We start from the raw sequence: 20,047 nt of genomic DNA on the forward strand, positions 1-20,047 counted from the left end.
CTTATTAGATTTACAATTTACTTACACTGGGAATAGACAACTTTTTTGCTTTAATTTATCATTTATCATGAGTAAACACTGAGTGCACAGTGTAATGGCTGTAGAAAAACGACACCGTTCGTGTTTAGATCGGCTCCCTATAAACTTTGCTTTCATGATGATATTCGATCTGCAACCAGGTTCGATTTTTCCCTGATAAAGGAACAGCGAATTTAGATACAAAGCAATCCAAAACAGGGATCGTTTTCCCTGGTTGCTATACTCGGGTATCGGTGGGACAACTGTGGAAACTCTACACTGCAGAAGAAAAAGAACCGTCCTGATGGAGGAGACGAAGAAGGTGAAGAGGGAGAATGAGAGAAACCGAGGTTAAACAAAAGCAAACAGATGGGCATTCACTTGATAGAGCGCCGGTGTTGTGATAAAATCTGTTCCCTCGCTGATGTGTGTCCCCCCTTACCAGTGGCGTTCTTCATACCAGATCAGTCAGAAAACAAAATCTGCGACTTATTAATACAACCAGGTGTTTTACTCTGCCTCCTTATAGCACTGAGATCAGGGTTTCCACGTCAAATTGGGGTTCTTACGGTTGTTATTTGCTTTGGTAGCCATGTTGCTAACGCTGTCTTTGCAACAGTGGTGCAAACAGTTATGACACAGGAAAAAGGCGACGCTTTGTAAAGTTGTCTATTTCCGCCTTAACAAAAGATCCACAGATGTGTTGTAAAACTGCACAACTTTTGGCAAAATGAAATAAAATTCTTTAAATCATCATAAGAGCAGGAAGCAAAATAACATGAAACAACTTTTAGACTGTATCTTACTGTAACCAAGCATACTTTTGTAAACAAGTTAGCCAACTAGTGAAAGTCAAAATTGTATTCAATAGATTTCTGTCTTTCTTCTTCTTTCCTTTCTTCATTCCTTCCTTCAGGGTACACCTGAAATGAGACAAAGGCCTGCAGCTCGCTGCGTGTTTCCACTTTCCAAATAAAGTTTGTTTCAGTCAATTCTTGGCCTCATTCTAGCTGACCAATCAGAATCAACAGTGCAGAAACAATTGGTTGCTAGGCAGAGATCGGTCCGCAGCCTGGTAGATGAAGGGGGGGGTTGAACAGATGAAGCATTCGCCCCGTAGTTTCACTTTACCGTCAGCAGGGAGAACAGGCGGTCAAAGCTGGAGGCTTTGAACGCCCTTTCCAGCCAAACCTCCCGATAGCCATTCAGGAAGTAATTATTATTTTTGTATCTGAGGGAGGATGAGGTTGTGTTATGCAGGAAAACAACACAGAGGAGAGAATGTCATTAGGGAGGTGAAGAGGGGTTTACACGGGCACACAATCAAGAAGAAAAAGCCCCATCCCCCCCACGACTACTTGATGATTGTTGTTATGTACGGTTAGATTGAGACAAAGCAATACCTAAATTTGTTTTTTTTTCAAAATAGTTAATGTCAACATCTAATTATTGACATTTTAAATCAGTTCCGCAGGTGTGACAGGCGTAAACAAGACTCACCTGGGTAGATTGTAGAGCGGGGCCATACGGAAACAAGCCACCACAGCACGCTTACGCTGCTTGGACAGCAGCTTATGCCACACAGCCTTCTTATTCCTCAGAGGCTGCTCCACCTGAGAGAGGAGAGGACAAACAGTCGTGTAGTTACAATAAATATGTAGCAGTTTGTAATGATATTAATAGAAATAAACTTAATTTATTAGCAGCATCCTAGAAAAGACGTCCTTTTTCGTGCCCTGATGGCTTGCTAACAGTGTATCAACAGGGTAGATGTGTCTGGGATCTACACTGATGTCTGAAGAGCAATATATATAAAAATATATATTTTATGTGCTGTGATGTTTTGTTGCCACGAGGGTATAAATGAAGGGAAGACCTCTGCGTGTGCTTACCTGCTCCAGGTGGAAGACGGCAGCAGAGATGCTCTGCACTCGGTCCACCGTGTGCTCTGGGTTTGCGGGTTCCTCGCTCTTCACCACCACGTCTTTGTAGAGATTCATCTGCCACTGGACCGCTGGGTCATCAGACTACAGCACGATAACGATCAAATCATTAACTATACAGCGGCATCGCACTGAACGGTAGTGATATTGAACATACGGATCATCAACTTACCTTGTCCTGGAGGTGGAGATTCTGACGCAAGTGCTCCTTCACCTCATCATCCGTGTCTTTCTATAAAGGGGAACAGTGCAATGAAGTGTTAATATACTATTGCTATACGTTAAATGCTTGCAATATACAGTAAATGTGACTTTGATAAAGGATTTAGAAAGTTGCACTCTAGGAACTTCTTATGATTAACTTCATTAAAACTTCCAGCTTCATTAAAATGATCTAAAAGTTCATCAGAACTGAAGTAACATAAGATAAGCCTCATTATATGCACAGAGTGATAGGAGGCACATGTTGGACATTGTGCGGAAAAAAAAAAAAAAAAGTGACCCACGTCAGTATTCAGTTGGTCAGCTTACCAGACTGTAGCGTATCTTGGCGACGGAGATGAGCTCCTGGTCTCCGGGGGTGCACATGTTGAGGCCGATGGGCAGCATCTTCTTCAGGGCGGCCACGATCAGAGAGGTCTGGATGGAGTAGTACTCGCCACGACGACGCTTGTGTTTCCTCTCCTGGTCTCCTCCTGACTACAGAGAGCAAGCAGATGAGCCTAGATTAGATCTGAAAACACACTTTTTAAACACTGTTTACTCCTTAAAATGTATATTGTTATAAATGATTTGCACTTTGCAGGTTACGATTGAACTGTACTAATGAAGTTCACCATTACTGCGGTTACAATCAAAGTGATTTAGAGAGCAGCTCACATTGTCAAATCTAGTTGTACACCATCCTCCCCGTGTCCTGCATAGTGCTTCTGTTGTTTGTTCTTTGTTTTGCTTTTGAAACCATTTATTTATTCAGCTTTTTTAAAATGTTGTTCACTCAACTATGGCTTCTCCTTCATGTTACATCCACTCAGCACGGGGCTGTGAACCTTGAAACTGTTTGACCAAACAAAACTGGAAACAGAGGACAGTCATTATCATTTGATAGGAACTGATTGTTTTATTCTATAAATGCAATTTGTTTTTCAATCAAACAGCAATGAACATAAAAAGCTGCCACTTGCCTTTACATGACCTGATGAAGACTAAGTTGAAACACGTAGGCGCTGAGGCATATTTATTTCTTTATTTCATTTTATTTCTTTATTTATTTTTTATCTTTGCAAGGCGGTGTGCTTTGGTATTTTTTGGTTGTGACTTACTGTCACAAAGCAAAGTAAGAGTGTAACCTCTTTCTATTTTCACTTTCTACTGATGTTATATGTTTTAATGTGCACAATTGATTTAACATTGTGAATTGCTTTTTTCTGTTTTTTCTAACTCAAACAAAAGCAGACACTCCTCATTTGACAACTTAAGAATATGAATTTACCCGTTTCTTTATTACTATATTTCAATTTTAGCACTCAAATCAAACATAGCCGCCAAATCTGAGCTCCAATGACCAATGACTATTTCTGCCGGCGTACAAAAAGTGTGAATTAAGGTGAATCCCAGAGTCAGGAACAGAAACGCTTCAACATAAATCAGTAAATAAAAGGCAGCAGAGTCCTCCAGGATGAAGAGCTGAAGAGCTTCTCTCCACTTGAGCAAATGTGTCAAAACACCCAAAGAGTGCAAATAAATAAACATGTCCGGCTGCCAAAACAAATAAACAACAAGCTCTCACAGTGACGGCTAGTTCGGCTGCGCTGTCAACATCCAGATATACGACCCGGCTTTAGCGCGACAAATATCTGCGTGAAATGTCGTAAACCCTCGGAGCAGAGGTGAATTTAAGAGGCGTGAACTCATACGGCGTCTCACATCTACGTATTGAGCGTGTTCAGCACTTGTCAGGGGATCTATTAAAAACACAGGGAAAGTGCTTATAAAGACTTTTCCTTTCAAACGGCGATGAAATACAGCAGAAAGAGCCGGAGCACGAGGGATTCCCGTTAGGAGAACAATTCAGGCTGTGCTTTTCCAAAGTGCTGACATAAGGAAGAGCAGAGATAAGTCCAAATTAAACCCGGAGAGGACTGAGATGTACTGTGCTCCATCTCCTGGGTTCGTTACAACAGGACAGAATGAAGAGGTCCTTTTCCAGGAAAGACCTACTCTGGAAGCCTGTGGGTCACCTTTACTAAAATAAATGTCACCTACTGTAACATTTCAAATATAAAGGGGCTCAAATTAAGATGTTAACTGTCTGATAATCGTTAGATCAACGTAAATAACTTATTTCTTGGCCCGGACGTTTGTCAGTGTTGATTCTCACTGTTGCCTCAAGGAAACACATTGCTCAATGCCAGTTTTATTAAAGTTATTCAATTGATTTCTTTAATAATTCAAAGGATAATGCTTTTTATTTCATTTTTCTTCAGCAAATCCCAGGAAAATTCAAATGTTTTAGTCAGTCTTTCAATACTTTTCTTTAATTTGTGGTACTCAGCCTGAAGGCTATTTGTTCTCACTGAAGATGCAAACTTTTAAAAATAGATCGCAAATATAAAGTTAATTTAATCCAGTTTATTTGAAGCCCAAATTAATAAACATCTGGGGTTCTTGTGTTGATTTACTGCAACAGGACAGTGTATCTCAGATTGACTTGAAGAAAATAAATACACAGAAAATCACCAGAATTGTATCCACCAACATCAAATGTAAAATCCGTTATATTTACCTTGGACATCTTCGTCTGGCCTTCTCCTGTCAGGAAGCCCAAATTGTTGATCTCATTCTGAACCACAAAGTTTTGCTCCTCACGTTTAAAGTTCTGCGTTCAGAAGACAAAGAAAAGAAGTTAAACAGGAAAAACGTCCTCAAAGACCTGCAGCCTGCTATCAGACGTCACACTTACGTGGGACTTGCACCAGAGGATGAAGATCTCAGCCACCATCCTGAAGAGCTCAGTGGAGTCCGCATCCGGCCCCTTAAGCCACCTGGACCTGTTGTTGTCCACGTAACGGATGAGCATGGGGTAGAAGGCGTAGAGGTCTCTGCAGAGCACGGCAAACTCATCCAGGATGAGCAGCTCGGCCTCCTGGTTGTCACCTTTGCTGTCGGCCTTCAGCAGCTCCTCCTCAGCCACAACCTGCGTTTGCAGCACATCAACAACTCATCTCCGGCAATCAATTCATTAGTATCAGTGTCCTCACACAACCCCCGTCCAACTCAGTAGCGACAGCCTCCTCCCTGCGTCCTCTCTTATTAAGTGAGAGGTATATTTACTCTCAGCAGGTTGATGTGAGTGACAGTAGTGATCTTCTGCCTACTGATGACACAGGTCCAGCAGCTCGTGATGACATCAGCGAAAAATCTGCTTTAACCACAGGCACCACTGAGCAGCAGATGCACTGAGCTGCTGTAATACGACAGAGCGTATCTTAAGCTCTTACCTTCACCGTCTTCTTCCTCAGTTTGTCCAGTGTGGGCAGGAAGTGGGTTCTCAGCAGGTCCGCTCCGGCCTTGCAGATGATTGGCTGAGAGTAGACTGGAGACAGAGACAACGGATAATATATTCTGGACGTGTGCAACAGAGAAACGGACGCTGTCAAGAATAAGACAGGAATCTGGAATATGCACTTCAAGTTTTGAGAACAAAGAAGTCACAATCTGTCCTCCGGCCCCGGGGATTACTGGCTCTGGTGTCAACTGTCACAACTGTCCAACTATATTTGAGGACGACAAGTTTTAAAGTTCGATCAGCACTTTTTACCGATCTCTCTCAGAATGAAACAGGAAATAAATTTCCTTTGTTTGTTAGTTGAACAATATTCAAATACAGTTTTATAAAGTGAGAAAGTGCCGCAGACTATTTGGCACCACAGCAGCCAATTACGCTGTCTGGCCTTTCCTGAACTCCCACTGAGGAGTGTGCACTGGAAATGCAAATGTTGTCAAAAAATTAAAAGTTGTTGTATTAATATGAGGATCCCACATGGGTCCCCTCATTTAAATTTCTATTAGTATGCTAAAATTTGACCTCGACGACACTCTGCTTGTTGTTAACGGCTTTCGGAGAGAGGAGGGACGAGCAGGGTAGTTTCTGCTTCTGTCGAGAAAAATCAACTACGCTCACCACCTAATTAAATGTAAATGAATGCTCCTGTGAGGCAATTCATCTTGAATATTCTCTCCGATTTTTCACAACAACCCCAAAGAACCATTCACGCCTTGAAAAATCACAGTCTGGCCAGCGGGAAGCCCTTTTAAAATCCTATATATTCTGCCGTGAGCTCGGCACGTACCCGCAATCCTCTTCATCCAGGGAGCGTCGTCGATGCCCAGGTTGTTGTTGAGGATCTTGAGGATGTTTCCCAGGATGATGCTGAGGTGTTCGGAGGTCACCATGGTGCAGCAGTCGGCGTCTGGAGGCGAGTTCTCCGGACCTTTCTCCCACCAGTAGGACAGATAGTTACACAGCATGGGGAGGATCACCTCGATGACCTGCGGGAGACAAGCCGAAGGTGAAATTGTCTGGATGACTGAAGAACGGGAAAAAAACAAAAGTTCTGAGTGGCATCATAGTACATCCGAGACTTCTCAGAGTAAATTAAACAATATATCAAACATTTTTGGCAATTCACTAAATGTTTACACCAGCGCGACGACTTTGCAATAGCTGCGACGTGCGGCATTTAAATGCACACAGCCTCACAGACTCAAGTGGTATGTGTGTGTCTCTACATAGTCTGGTCATGTTGTCACACACCAGCAGGTGTCCCTTGAGACCACACCAACGCTCCCATAAAATCAGTCTGTGAATCCATTTGTAAGTTATGTGCCTATTCTGTGACTGGCACTTCCCATTGTCACACTCTGTATTAGCAATGAACACAAACTGTCCTTCAGACCTGCGGCATGTCGCTGTAGCGGGCGCCGGACTCCGAGACATCATTGACGTCTTTCAGCAGTCTGTCGAGACGAGGCATCTCCGGACACATCTCCTCCACTGTGTCGGGCATACTGAGGACTGGAAGACAAAAACATCAAGACGGCGTTTCAAAAAAAATCTGTATCTTTCAAGAAGCTCAAAAGCGTTTTCACAGCAATGTCGAGATTCACTCACTGGCTCTCTCTCGAGGGGTTTTGGTGTTGAACACAGACAGCGGGTTGTGGGCGTTCAGGTCGGGCTCCAGGAACGCCACAGGCATGGCACCCACCAGGGTCGCCAGACTCTCCCCCAGCGCTGGAAGATGTCTGCAGAAAGTTGGAACAAGAAGCACACGGACGATCGATTGAATGCCACACACAAGATGGCTTCAACCATACAGAGCGTTCACAGGGCGCAACGTGGCATCAGGATTCATTGAGACCTGATAGCTAAAGTAAGGTATTGGTCAAACTTTTTCACTGGTTATTTTACAGCTGGAGTCGGCTCAAGGTGGCTGTCTGTCTTTTCTACAACAGTTTTAGGAGGTTTCTTTGGCATGTAACAGCCAGTCAGGGAATAACGCCACAGAATGATGATTTTATTGAAGGACATTTCACAGCAGAGCATGTTTCTGTCGCGTCCTCTCCTCCCGGGCCAGGGGATCTTTATTCTTGCGATAGATTTTCATAAAATATGATCGTTACTCTGTCTGGCCACAATCTGTCCTGTCTTTCCTGTTGTAAAAGATACTGCGGCACAAAACGATCGCACATGTATCAGAGTAGCTTTTAATAAGAGTGCACGAGGCACCATAAATCATCCTACACGCCTTGAATGCGTAACACAGAGTTAGTGACAACAAAAAGCTTATCAGCCATGTCCTAATTAACACTGACCAGCATAATGTGGTTTATGAAGTGCTATTTCACAGTTCATTGATGCTAATTGTGAGAATCATGAATATCATAGCGAGCATTCAGCAAGGATTCTTGAACTTAATGATCAAATATACAGCTCCGCTCATGTGTGGGACAAAAAGCCATTTTACATCCGGCTGCATGGTTTTATAGAAAAGTCACCTCTCCACAAAGATGTTCTTTCCTGTTCCCAGAGAGTAGAGACAGGTTAGGATTCGGTAGCAGGACAGCTGCACGTCATCCACTGCAATGAACAGAAACATTCGTGAGGCATGGATCTATTTTAATTAAACACCAAACTCGTACTAACGCAAACTCACATAGCAGGTCCAACGCAAACTCGTATGTCCTGATGTGCTCAAACAGGCCGGTGAGGATGGGCAGCAGCGCCACAGTCACGTAGTTGATGCTCTGGCTGACACTCTTCATCTGAGCACGGGACTGCATGAACTTCCCAAGTTTCAGCATCTCCGACAGCTTCTCCAGGTCCTCCGCCGCGCTCTCAAAGAAAGCCCGAACCCCGGCTTTGACCAGCTCTGCGCCCGACTTCATCACCGTTCTGAGAGGGGGGAGGGGGAACACAGGCGCTGACGTGCACGGGACGAAACCGAGTGCTTGATGGATCACTGTGCAAACACAGACGGCAATGTGTGCTCACCTGGTGTCGAGGGAGTGAGTGAGGATGTCCAGGCAGCTCACCATCATTGCAGAGTCGCTTCCTGGAGGAGAAACATTTGCAGTAGATGTGGACACAGATTGAAATCAAAGAGGCAGACGAGCATACAGAGAGAGGCAAAGCAAACCTTACCAAAGAGAGAAATCCTGTGTCTGACAAGAGCTGCCAGCTTACAGAACAGGCTGGGAAAGAAAGACGGTAAGAAAAGAATTAAACAAAAAGCTTCAGAGAGAACAGAGAAGAGGGGAAATAAGCAACGCAAGCACGGAAATAAGAAAAAGTCTGAGGGAAAATATGAAAGACAAACTCTGCACTCTTTTCACTGAGATAAAAGAGAGGACAAACCTCCGAACAGGAAAAACCTGACAACGGAAAAACTGATTTCACAGATTCGTACCTGGTAACCATCTCCTTCTCTTTGTTGGAGGCACAGCCACAGATGCTCAGGTTCTTGCTGGGTGTGGACAGGAAGTAGAGACAGTGGTTCTTAAAAGTTTGATCTGTCAGAGGAAGCAACACCTGGAGAGAAGAAATGCAGCTGTGAGACTCAAAGTCAGCAAAGTAAACTTATCAACATTTCAGTATTCAGTTGCAAGAGGTGTTAACGGACTTCCAGACCTTGGCAAAGAACTTGATTTCCTGGTCGTGAGGTGATTTGTCTGTCTTCCCACTGGTGGCCATAGCCTCTGGATCAACAACAAAAAGGAGTGGCAAGGTCAGTGTTCTGAATCAATAAAGCACCTGTTAGTGCTCAGTGAACGCGTGTTTAAAATGCAACACACTCACCAAGATGGGCGATGAACTCCTGGGCAGAGTCGATGTACTTCAGCAGTCTTTTGAGGAACTTGTAGGAGAAACGCTTCTCCATGGATGATGACTCCTGCTCCATGTCCTTCAGACCTCTGTCAAATGAAATGATCGCAAAATACATTGTCTTTTTCTGTTTTGTTTGTTTGTTTCCAGTTTTCTGTAGCTTTCTGTACAAATTTTTAACTGGAGATGTAAGCTCAAGTTGATGTCTGATAAATAAAAAAGAAATCTCTATCAGTGTTTGTTTAAAAAGACTTTGAGCTCTGGTGACATTATGCTTCCTCCTTTTATTTTGTATTTATTTCTTCAATGGAGAATAAACTGGAGAGGGAGGGTAACCTTGTGATGACGTAGCCACTGATCTGCAGGAACTTGAAGAGCTCCTGGGCCTTCTCTCGGTCTCTGTACTTCTCTTTAGCTGTCAGGGTGTCATAGGGAACCAGCAGCGGGTGGGTCCCTCCTCCTGGCGAGTCAAATTCAAATTCAAAGATCGTTTCAAATATGTTTTACACGAATCACTAGTCAGAAACACTGCAACTCAAACAATTCACTCTCCCAGGATGAGGTGAAGTGCATCTCCAAGATGCACATTTACTCACCTTTGCTAACGAGTTCAGTTTTCTTCTTCTTGGCCCAGATGTTGTGGTAATTTTCTGCCACCACCTCCACCATGCCCTGCAGATACGGCAATGTCATCAAATATGAACACGTTCATGGTGGTTTTGTGTGACGAAGACTCAAACTGAATCTTGCGAGCACACACGTAACAATTTAAACAATGATTGTATTATGACAAGTCAAATAAATTCAAACCTGTAACTCTCTTGACAAAGTGACGTTGTGCAAGTCCATCGGACTGGGACTGAATCCATTAATCTACACAGGCAGAAAGACACAAAACCATATTTAGAATATTTTAGTGGTTTAAGGGAATGCACTGGCGTACCAACAAGACAAAATCACTTTGTAAAAGAATACATCCTCTCTGTGGCTTCCGTGTTATTTCCAAGTTACGGCCTAAAATCTCATGAACACACCAAAGTTGGAAGAGCGACTTCCCAACTCGGGAAACAGGGCCATCGAAGAACATGTGAATGCACTAATACTTTCTTTTCTGTTGGCAGTTTTACCGCTGACTCGCTTAAAACTGTAACAGCTACTTCTTAGTCATGCTTTTTTATTTGCGATGCCCAAAAACTTTAATGGCAAATGAAAAAATGCACTTCTATGATGAATGACGCAGGATGTTAAAGTGATACCATTACTGGTGCAAGCCATTAGTTTTGCCGCTTTGTGAGTACGAGGGAGTGATCCGCCCATTTAATCTTTTAATGGGGCCCTGCTATAAATTATCTCCTAAACACAATGCAACCACAGCGAAAGATGAGCAAAAGCTTACTAAAGGACTAATACAATGTAAAGTGTTACACATTAAGCTGATCGTACATCAGGATGTTCTACCTGAGACTCGGACGTCTTTCGCTGTTTTTCGCTCTCTCGTTGTTGGAACATGGCTTCTCCCTCCTTGGTCCTCTCAATGTTCCAGCTCATAGCCAGCATGCTCTTCAATGACTCTCTCACTGGCCAGCGGTACGTTTCTCTTTCCTACATGTTGAACACAAACACAGGTCTGACGGATACTTTTTTGACTGAACGACTGATACAGGACTGTGGCCCCACCAGACGTGTATACAAGTCAGACAAGCACATCTGATCTGGAAATGAAAACAGTTTTCGAGCTGACAAACATTAACTTGATCTCTAAAAAGACACTGGACACTGGTTTTGCCCCCTGATGCAACCAACACATCATGTCCGTCTTCACAGTTTGCCACCGAGGAAACTCATCTAAGTTTAATAGCTTAAAGATTTTTCTTTAAAAACGTGTATTTTACTTATTTTTGATACACGAACAGCAGTGAGAGTGTGTGCCAGTGTGTACTGTATGTACCTTCTCACTCAGAGCTTTGTAAGGCTTCAGCAGTGGATGGGATTTGGCCTGCTCATCCACACTGTCTCCATGTTTCCAGCCTGCTGACACCTGCAACAACAGATTATTTTAAGGCCACATAGCATACTAATGTATAATGTACTATGTTGATTAAGTTATAAGTTAAATTAAATGCACAAGGCAGGATAAATGTTTTAAACCATATGGGCAGGGACTGACCTTCTCTGAGGACCACTTGTCATGGGAATGCTCTGCATATTTGTTGGCAATGTACTCAAGTTTTTCAGGAAGGGAGATACTAGAAAATGTTAAAATATTTATTGTTATTCCAAACTCAATTCTACTTGTATATTGAGCAGTTCAATTTGTGGGCAAACAATCCAGGAAAGCACACAAAAGCTATTATTGGCAAGAATCAGTATCAGTTTTAAGTTATTGTTTGAACATTGTGCCTCCTTCACTCCAAAAAAGTGAAGCCAAATCTTCAGACCACTCACTTGGCAGTGTTAATTGGTTTGGGATCAAAGTTGCCCTGTGCATCCACTGAAACCTGTTTCTCCAGCGTTGCTCCATGAGTGGCATCCACGAAGTCGGGCGGCAGGGCTCCAGCGATGGCACACAGGCATGACGTGGCCATTTTAAAAAGTTCAGCATCGTACTTCTACAAAGGAGACAGACGCAGCAGGAGGGAGAGTTACAAACTGGGTTTTCTCACCATTTTCTCTGCAATGAGGACACGTCTGATTAGCTATTAGATTGACAGACTGAGCAGAGCAAAGTCCTGGAAAGAAAAATGGAAGGAGGCAACATGAAAGGCAGGGAGCTGGAGAAGTCTGCACCAAGCGATGGCCTGTCACAAACTGATAAATGATTCATCTGTTTTGGTTTCGCCTCAGCTGCACTGCTCACAAGCACTTCATTGAGCTTTCGCCTCACTACCTCTGACTACCGAGAACTTTTCTCTTGTGGGAGGCACACTTAGGTGTCGAAAACGAGAGATTTACCGAAAACGGAATATTTAAAAAAACAGCAGCACACAGAGGAGAGCTTTACGAGGGCACATACCACTGGATCAGTTAACATTGTGTAATGCAAAACAGAGATTTAAGGAACATAGCGCCTTGCCTCCTGACACTTCCGATCCATTCTCAGAGATTGAAAATGAGCAAGAAGAGGTTTCGCTGCTTTCCAAAATCATAAATCATTTCTTGGTTTCTGGTTGTACCTTGTGAGAAAGGGAGTCAAAGGTTCCCCAGAAGAGTTTCTTGGTTAGGAGGAGCTCCTCCTCGGAGGCAGTGCCAAAGCTGCCCATACCTGAGGGCAGGCAGTAGTACTTCCAGTTCTGCTCGTAGTGGTTGGTCAGAAGCTAGAGATCAGAGACACAAGAAAACATCCATTTCAGCTCAAGTCCTCAAATTCCTGTCACATCAATGACCAAAGAGGAAGGATTTACTGTAACATGCCTGTTGTAAACTGATGTTAAAGAAATGGTCTATGGAGAGAAACAATCATGTGTCTGGATGCTCAACACTCAGCGAGGATAAATGGGTTGTGCAATATGAGATGCCCCCCGCCCTTGATTGCTTGTTATAATTGTCCCATTACTCTTTCAACTAATAAATCACGCACAGCAGTGACAAGAGTCAAATGTCTCACCCGGAGAGGTATCTTGCAGTATTCGGTGAGCATGGGAACGTCGAACACCAGCCGTCTGAGCAGCTGCTGCATCATAGACGGACGCAGATGCCTGTGAAATGTAAGGATTATATTATTTAAATAAAAGGAACATAACAATACAGAAGCTAGAAATTCCCTTGATGTCATAAAAGGAAGTAGATACAATAACTGCAGATTCAATATGATATACGCACGCTGGACTTAAAGTAATTTTTAAACCAGGCTGAGCACCTGAACTGTACTCCATGTACTCCTATCGAAGAATATTGCTAAAACATAGGTGATCATATCAGATTATCTTGCCTATAAGTACACAGAAGCCTGGTTAAATTCAATCTTAGTGTGACTTTAACTACACTAAACTGTTTGTGACGTGCAGGGAGCAGACCTACTAAAGTGGAACAACGGGCTTGTCGATAAGTGTTGCACTAAAGCCTGGGACAAGCCGTTTGACAGCCGCATTGTTTGAAAAATAACAATGTGCAGCCTCTAAATCTCCAGCTCCCCTCTAACAACTTCGCTCAGACACGTCTGAACCACGCTCAGCACGCCTTACTTGCAGATAGCCAGCAGGCACTCCTCGATGGCGTCCCTTTGGGCTTTGGTGAGCGAGCGGCCTTTGGACAGCCGGTAGATGGTCTGCAGCGTGGAGTCAATTAGCTGCGCGTAGTGCTCCGTGCCAGCGAAGAGAGCGGCACAGCGGGTCAGCAGAGGCAGCAGGGCAGAGCCGATGTACCTGTTCATGGCTAACGCCTTCTCGGTGGTGCTTAGCACCTCCTGTGAAAGGAAACAAAGGAAAGGGAAAGTGGAGTTGAAAGAATTCAGTTTTCCTTGATGGGGTTTCCAACAGATGAGAATGATTAAAGGGCTCCCAGTTGGGTTTTGTTTAACCATTTATAAAAAGGAATGAAAAGGGCTCAGACTGAACAAAAATAGTCTTTTTAAAAGTTGTCTTAGTGCTCTTGCGTTTCCACGAATAACACGTCACACTATCCTATGACAGGGCCGTGCACTACGATGATGTACTTTTTCTGACGATAGAAAAACATCTATCGTTTCATCTTACGCTCTGCCATTTATTGTTTATATTATAAATCTGGGCTTGAAGGTGAAAGCTTGCTCGCGCAATGTGGCGACATTTCTTTGGGTTTTCAGCCACTCACCGTGTCCAGAGAAGCTGAGGCTCGGAGGTCGGGCAGGAAGCCGACCTCCAACATGTGGAGCAGGAAGGCCTGGTCCTCGATGCCGTACACTCTCTCCAGGAAGAGCACCATTGAGGCCTTGTGGTCCGGACAGAAGCAGGCTGCCATGTCGGGCTCCGTCACTGTGCCATCTGAAATTTAACGTATTGAAGGGGTAAAAAGCTCGAGGTTAACGTCACGTTTCTATCAAAGCTACTTTTCTAGTGTTCAAGGCTAGCCAGGGTAGCCCTAACTGTAGCTCAACAAACAAACCTTTAAGATTTAAAGACAACTGTTAAGGTTATATTTAAAGTAAAAGCAATTCAAGGCATGACAGTCCAGGGATGTGGAAACTTGTTATAAGAGCAAAATCTTGTGAGTTCAGCCATTTAAGACACAGCTTGCTCTCATTAGATAAGGAAAATTGGACAGAAAGTTAATTTTCTGTTGGGATTGCTGGTGAGGATAGCTATTTTTAATGTACAATTTCAAATCAATGCCGTGACTACAAAGGTATTAGAAACGCCCCGTAGGCACCAATTTCCTTCACAGTAGAAACACACAGAGAGAGAAGTGAACAGATATCACCTCCTGAATGAAGCCTGGCTGTATGACACAGTAATTTGCATTATTTACCTCTGGCTGGCAGAGCTGAGATGATTTTCAAAGTGCACAGATATGAAATTATTTCAGCTTTCTTGATCTGGCAGCGAGACTTACTGTACACACCAGACAAATCAACTCTTTTTCTGGTTTCTCTGCAGTAGATGTGGCTCGTTAGTTCAGCAGGCAGCGGAGACATTGTGATTCTTATACACTTTAGCTTGTGTTTGTACACATAGTTTTAAGTTTTACTGTTTCAGCCTTGAATCCAGTCGAAAAATCATTATTCTGCCTCAGTCGGACGCTTTTCTTTGTCACTTCAACTACTATTAGAGATTAGTTTCCTCAAACCTGTGTTTTTTGCTTATTTTCTTTATTTCTGTTCAACTGCTGCTTATTAACAGACACCATCTGCATGCGGCAAACGAGTAAGACGCCTGTCACGAAAACCAACATACCTTTATTGACCACAGGCATTTTGAGGGGGATGCTGATGATGCCCACCAGGTCTACAGTGGGAACCAGAGAGCGCAAGATGGCCCGGATACGCAGCGCCTCACCTTTGCCTGCATTGATAAGCTGTAAGAGACACAAACATTCTGCTATTTCATGGCAGCAGTCTCTGTTTTTACTTGATAACATGGAAGTAAGTCTGTGCATGATGAAAAAGCATTTAGTAGGCCTGTGACAGCAGAATTTGATGAACGTGTAAGAGAAAATATTAACAACATTGGTAAAGGAAACAGCCTCACTGTCTCACTTTAACAATGTTTCCCTAAAGCAGTGGGTAAACCAAAACCATCTTGGGTCATTGGAGCCAGACTGCCCATATTTGGAAGAGAGGGTGGAGCTGAGAAGGATTACCTGACTGAGAACCTGATGCCGTGGTGGCAACTTGTCAATCACAGGGTAGTGAGACAGTAGCGCAGGCCTATTCAATTACTTTTTAGAAGGGCCAAGTGCCAAGGGGCCAGACTTTCACATTCCTGATGTCAGTCCTGCAAAGCTCAGAATTAAAATATGTTAGGAAAGTGTTTACTGAGGTCATAAATCAAGTGGGAAGTAGGGTCATTTTCTCATAAGCTTCCATGCAATTGGACTTGAAACCAGTGGAGTGGCCATTAGGCTCTTCCACGTCCACTCTACTTTTCAGACCATTTCAGTCATGAAATTAAAAATTCTACTCATTTTGATCTTTACCTACAAACCTGATGCTATTTTAACGCTCGTCCTGGTCTACTGGATATGCCCCCTCCCCCATCTCATTGTAACTGATCACTGTTCACTCTACAGTTTGTTATCCTTCGACTCAGGTTGTATAAGGAGCCTCACATGCATCTCTGGAGCGCAGCGTCCCAGCAGGTCGATAAGCGCCGAGTAGAAAGACATGATGGCGTTGCCCATGTGAATAACCTCTCCTTCTTCCTCGCCGGACCTGAAACACACAAACACAAGAAACCCAGCGACCATAAAGTCACAAGTCCTACAAGGTAATTTGAGAGGAAAATGGGCACCAGAGGAGCAATGGATGGGCAATTGTGTGCCCATTTATAACAATGTTTTGTCATATCACATGAGTTACTTACAGGCCACTATGTTATACATATTGATTTTGATCCGCTTCCCACTCCCTCTTCTCACTGCATGCAATTATATCCTTCCCCATTAAAATGCAGCCAGTGTATTACAGCTGCTGCATACTGATGTGAGCAGGCAGACACCAACACGTTCTACAAACTACAATATCGAGGCAGCTGTATTCTTTAGTCTTAAACCTTTAACCAAATACATCTGTATCAAGTATCTGGATCTTGTGATTTCATGCTAAAGTGAAGTTGTAAAATGTCTCAGATTCACTTAAAACATGAATGAACTGCATGAGTTGTTTAATCTGTTCGCAGCAAGTGATGTTGTTTTTCCAAGAAGCTTTTAAAAATGTGTACTGGATATTGAAAGGACAGAATCACTTAGTCCTTGAAAGTTCTTAAAACGAGTTGATTTGGACCATTTTGGCAATTTTGTGACACTGGAAAAGACAAAGTTTTGCATTCTGTCCATCATCACGGACATTTTAAAGACTCCCCTTCACTCAAAAATGTGTTCTGCCTTTTGTTATTTTACTCGGATGTTTGAGCTTCACTGTGCAGAATGATGACTGGTTGAGTCTGACACTGGAGGGCTGTCTTCACATTCATCTGCTGAAGAGGGAAAGTTTCTGCGTGGTCACCTTGAATCTCAGTTAAATAAGCGCACCTACAAGCATGACTGACATTTCATCTAGTTTGGAAGCCAATCATCCCAAATTGTGCAATTTTGATGTAGAAACTTGAAGCCTACAGCGCAAATACACTGAAAAAGAAATGTAACACAGTAGTCAACTATGATAACGATCCTGTTTTGGACTTTCTAGTAAAGCAACGATGATAAAACTTCAAAAATGAGAGTATTAAACTCTCTTTCTTTCCAGGTCCTTTGTGCAGGCTTACACAACGAAGTAAATTTCAGTCTATCCCATTAATGTGCGTGAACAATATATCAATGCATACCAATACGGCCCGATTAAGAAGCATATTAACTAGAATAATGCAGCTTTAGCAGAGCTCAGAAACACAAGGGCAAATCTAATTAAACGCAACAATTCACCACAAAGATACAGATAATGAGAGACTTCATCAGACTTTCAAGAGCGTCTCTTGATGATCTAAATGCTAATTCTAAGGCTTTTCAAGCCCGACTAGAGGGAAAATACTGTTTGAACTGGTGTGGATTCCTACCCGGTAGGTACGCCAGCAGGAGTCTTGGGCAGGTCCAGGGCAGGATCCTCAGAGATCTTGATGGCCTCCTTCATGGCGGCCAGCAGACCCTGACCTCCCTCTCCTCTCAGGGCGGGGCCGAAACACTCCGGACGTCTGATCAGAAGCTTCACCACCACGTTGGCATTTTCCTCCACACTCTCACCTGGTATATAAAGCAGGGAAACGGACAGGTATTATTTTAAGTGATCCCAGACTCAGCTTCTGAGCTTCTTCTGGAAGTCATGATTGTTGCCTTCATGCAGAATTATTCAAATTTTTAGTTAGGGAAAGCTGACAAACATTTCCAGTGATTTTTGCCAACATGTTTTATTTGTCTACCTGTAACTTCAGTAAAAGTGTCACAACAACATCATCCACCATGCCGCACCAAAAGTGGAATAAAACCTAGACTGCAGTAAAAACAAGCTTGTTTTTGTTTCTTAATTGTAATTGTAATTGTAATAATAATTAAAAAGTTAACTTTTAATTAAACAAATGACTTTTGTTTATACTATTCTAATTGCCAAAACAAGCAGTAAAACGTGTAAAACACTTTTTAATAGTTTCATCAGCCTTATTACCTCGCTACCTTTTATCGCAGCACACTGCCACCACCAACTGTTGATGAGGAACATGTGACACAAACAAAACATGGACCTGCAGAGCGCCACAAGTGTCTACTCTATTTACTCCGTGCACTGATAATGAGAGCCGACGTACCGTTGCAGAAGACGGTGAACCTCAGGAAGGACAGGTAACGCTCTCCCTCTATGGGGTTCCAGCCGAGGTCTGGGTAACCCTTAGCAACCAGCATGGCACAGCTCTGAAGACCACAGCCTGCCAGGTATGTCACCACCTACACACACACAGAGACACACACACACACACACACACACACACACACACACAGAGACACACACACACACACACACACACACTTGGTTTCCCCCCTGTGTTTTCTAATGGCACACTCTGTCTTTTTCACTGTCAGTGTCAGTAACAGTGACGGCTTGTTTGCCGAGTCAGCTTGTTGAAACGGCTCAACACCATACGTCATTTTTCAGTGAGAAAACTTGGGTTGGCACGACGTTTCTATTTCTAGCTGACTTACTTTCTGCGAGTGAGGAGTTTTAATAAGAAATCATCTCGGCAGTTAAAAAAGCACTCATGAATGTCTCATATCAGAGAAAATGCTGATCATCATTTGAAAAATGTAACACGATCAAGAATAAATTCATCTTGCTGCCCCGGTACATATACACATCGACTGAAATGCTGTTTCAACTCACTGAACCTATGTATAACTAAATTTAGTCTTATTGCAGAAGTATCTGGTTTTCTTACCTCTGCTCGTTACATTAAATTTGATTCAAATTCACAACTTTACAGAGCCTGAAATAGTCTTTACGATTCATTCACTAAAGAAAGTATATCATGTGACAGATTCAGTTACCTTGAGGTCACACTGGAAGAAATAAACACGGCCTGCTGATCTAATTAGCCTGAAACTGGGTGCGCCGCTGTATGGCTGAGTTGTGGTACAGCCATATATACAGTAAATATCTTTCTGTACCAATTTCTACCACAATGGTAATTAACCCTCATGCAACTGTTGATACATCATTTAAACTTTCATTTCTGGATCATTTTGACTCCGTTAATGCATATTGCATACAGATTGTTCAGCTCAGCCCATGTAATATGTCTATAATACACTGTGTATATTACAGACAGCTAAAACTGTCATATATACATATTATATACAATTAAAACTACTATTTTCAGCCCACTGTCATTACAGCATATAAATCATGCATCCCATGTTATCAAGCTTTCATTCTGTGGTCCTTAACTTAACCTTCATGAAAAACAATGTTCCATGTCAAAAACTACTCAAAAACTGTATTAAGTGTATGGAAAATAATATTTTTTGTGTTTTTTTCTCCCTTTAATAAAAACAGCGGCATCATGTAAACAAACTGCTATTTATTATCAGGACTGATGATGGTTGAAAACACAGTTAAAGTTGAAAATAATATTAATATATAGCTTTTTTTGCCCTTTTCATGGAACAGCTTAGAGAGATGACAGGAGGCTGGATGACACAGAGGGGGGATCACACACAGCGAGGGGCCGCAGGTCAGACTGGATCCCTGGGGCGCCGCGGCGAGGACGAAGCCTCTGCATGTGGGACGCACGCTGAACCAACCGAGCTACCGGGGCGCCCCAGACATGGAACATTTTTTGTATTATATGCGGTCGAAAAAATAATTAGTTGCACGAGGATTAAAGTAAATTTCTGCCTCAGTCATTACCTTCAGTCAAACCGGTTATCACTACTTTAACTAACGAACCTTCTCCAGATCGGGCTCCTCCAGGGCCAGAGCCAGGCCGTTGTTGTCCATCACTGAAGACGCTGCAACATCCAGCGGAGTAGAGCCTCGCATGGCTTCAGAGGCTAAACACAAACACAGACACATTATTATGAGCACAGCAAA

The 20,047-nt window shown here is 43.0% G+C and overlaps 1 protein-coding gene across 1 annotated transcript in view; it reads right to left on the reverse strand.

Moving 5' to 3' along the window:
• ryr3 (ryanodine receptor 3) overlaps positions 1-20,047 on the reverse strand; it is a gene marked incomplete at its 5' end in the record, with an annotated part of 125,295 nt that overhangs the window by 18,557 nt on the left and 86,691 nt on the right. Inside the window, 33 exon segments of the mRNA XM_084377371.1 lie at positions 1,519-1,631; positions 1,911-2,045; positions 2,134-2,193; positions 2,493-2,660; positions 4,747-4,839; positions 4,924-5,157; positions 5,462-5,556; positions 6,314-6,512; positions 6,920-7,038; positions 7,135-7,265; positions 8,019-8,100; positions 8,177-8,415; positions 8,515-8,575; positions 8,665-8,714; positions 8,930-9,051; positions 9,151-9,218; positions 9,319-9,434; positions 9,682-9,805; positions 9,942-10,017; positions 10,156-10,218; positions 10,804-10,947; positions 11,294-11,383; positions 11,513-11,591; positions 11,791-11,954; positions 12,519-12,659; positions 12,950-13,040; positions 13,527-13,747; positions 14,134-14,303; positions 15,213-15,333; positions 16,087-16,189; positions 17,529-17,712; positions 18,270-18,405; positions 19,904-20,007. Of these exon segments, the coding sequence (XP_084233497.1) occupies positions 1,519-1,631; positions 1,911-2,045; positions 2,134-2,193; positions 2,493-2,660; positions 4,747-4,839; positions 4,924-5,157; positions 5,462-5,556; positions 6,314-6,512; positions 6,920-7,038; positions 7,135-7,265; positions 8,019-8,100; positions 8,177-8,415; positions 8,515-8,575; positions 8,665-8,714; positions 8,930-9,051; positions 9,151-9,218; positions 9,319-9,434; positions 9,682-9,805; positions 9,942-10,017; positions 10,156-10,218; positions 10,804-10,947; positions 11,294-11,383; positions 11,513-11,591; positions 11,791-11,954; positions 12,519-12,659; positions 12,950-13,040; positions 13,527-13,747; positions 14,134-14,303; positions 15,213-15,333; positions 16,087-16,189; positions 17,529-17,712; positions 18,270-18,405; positions 19,904-20,007 (4,096 nt within the window).

This window comes from Pagrus pagrus (assembly GCF_965226575.1).
Source record: "Pagrus pagrus genome assembly, chromosome: 16".
Lineage (NCBI taxonomy): Eukaryota > Metazoa > Chordata > Actinopteri > Spariformes > Sparidae > Pagrus > Pagrus pagrus.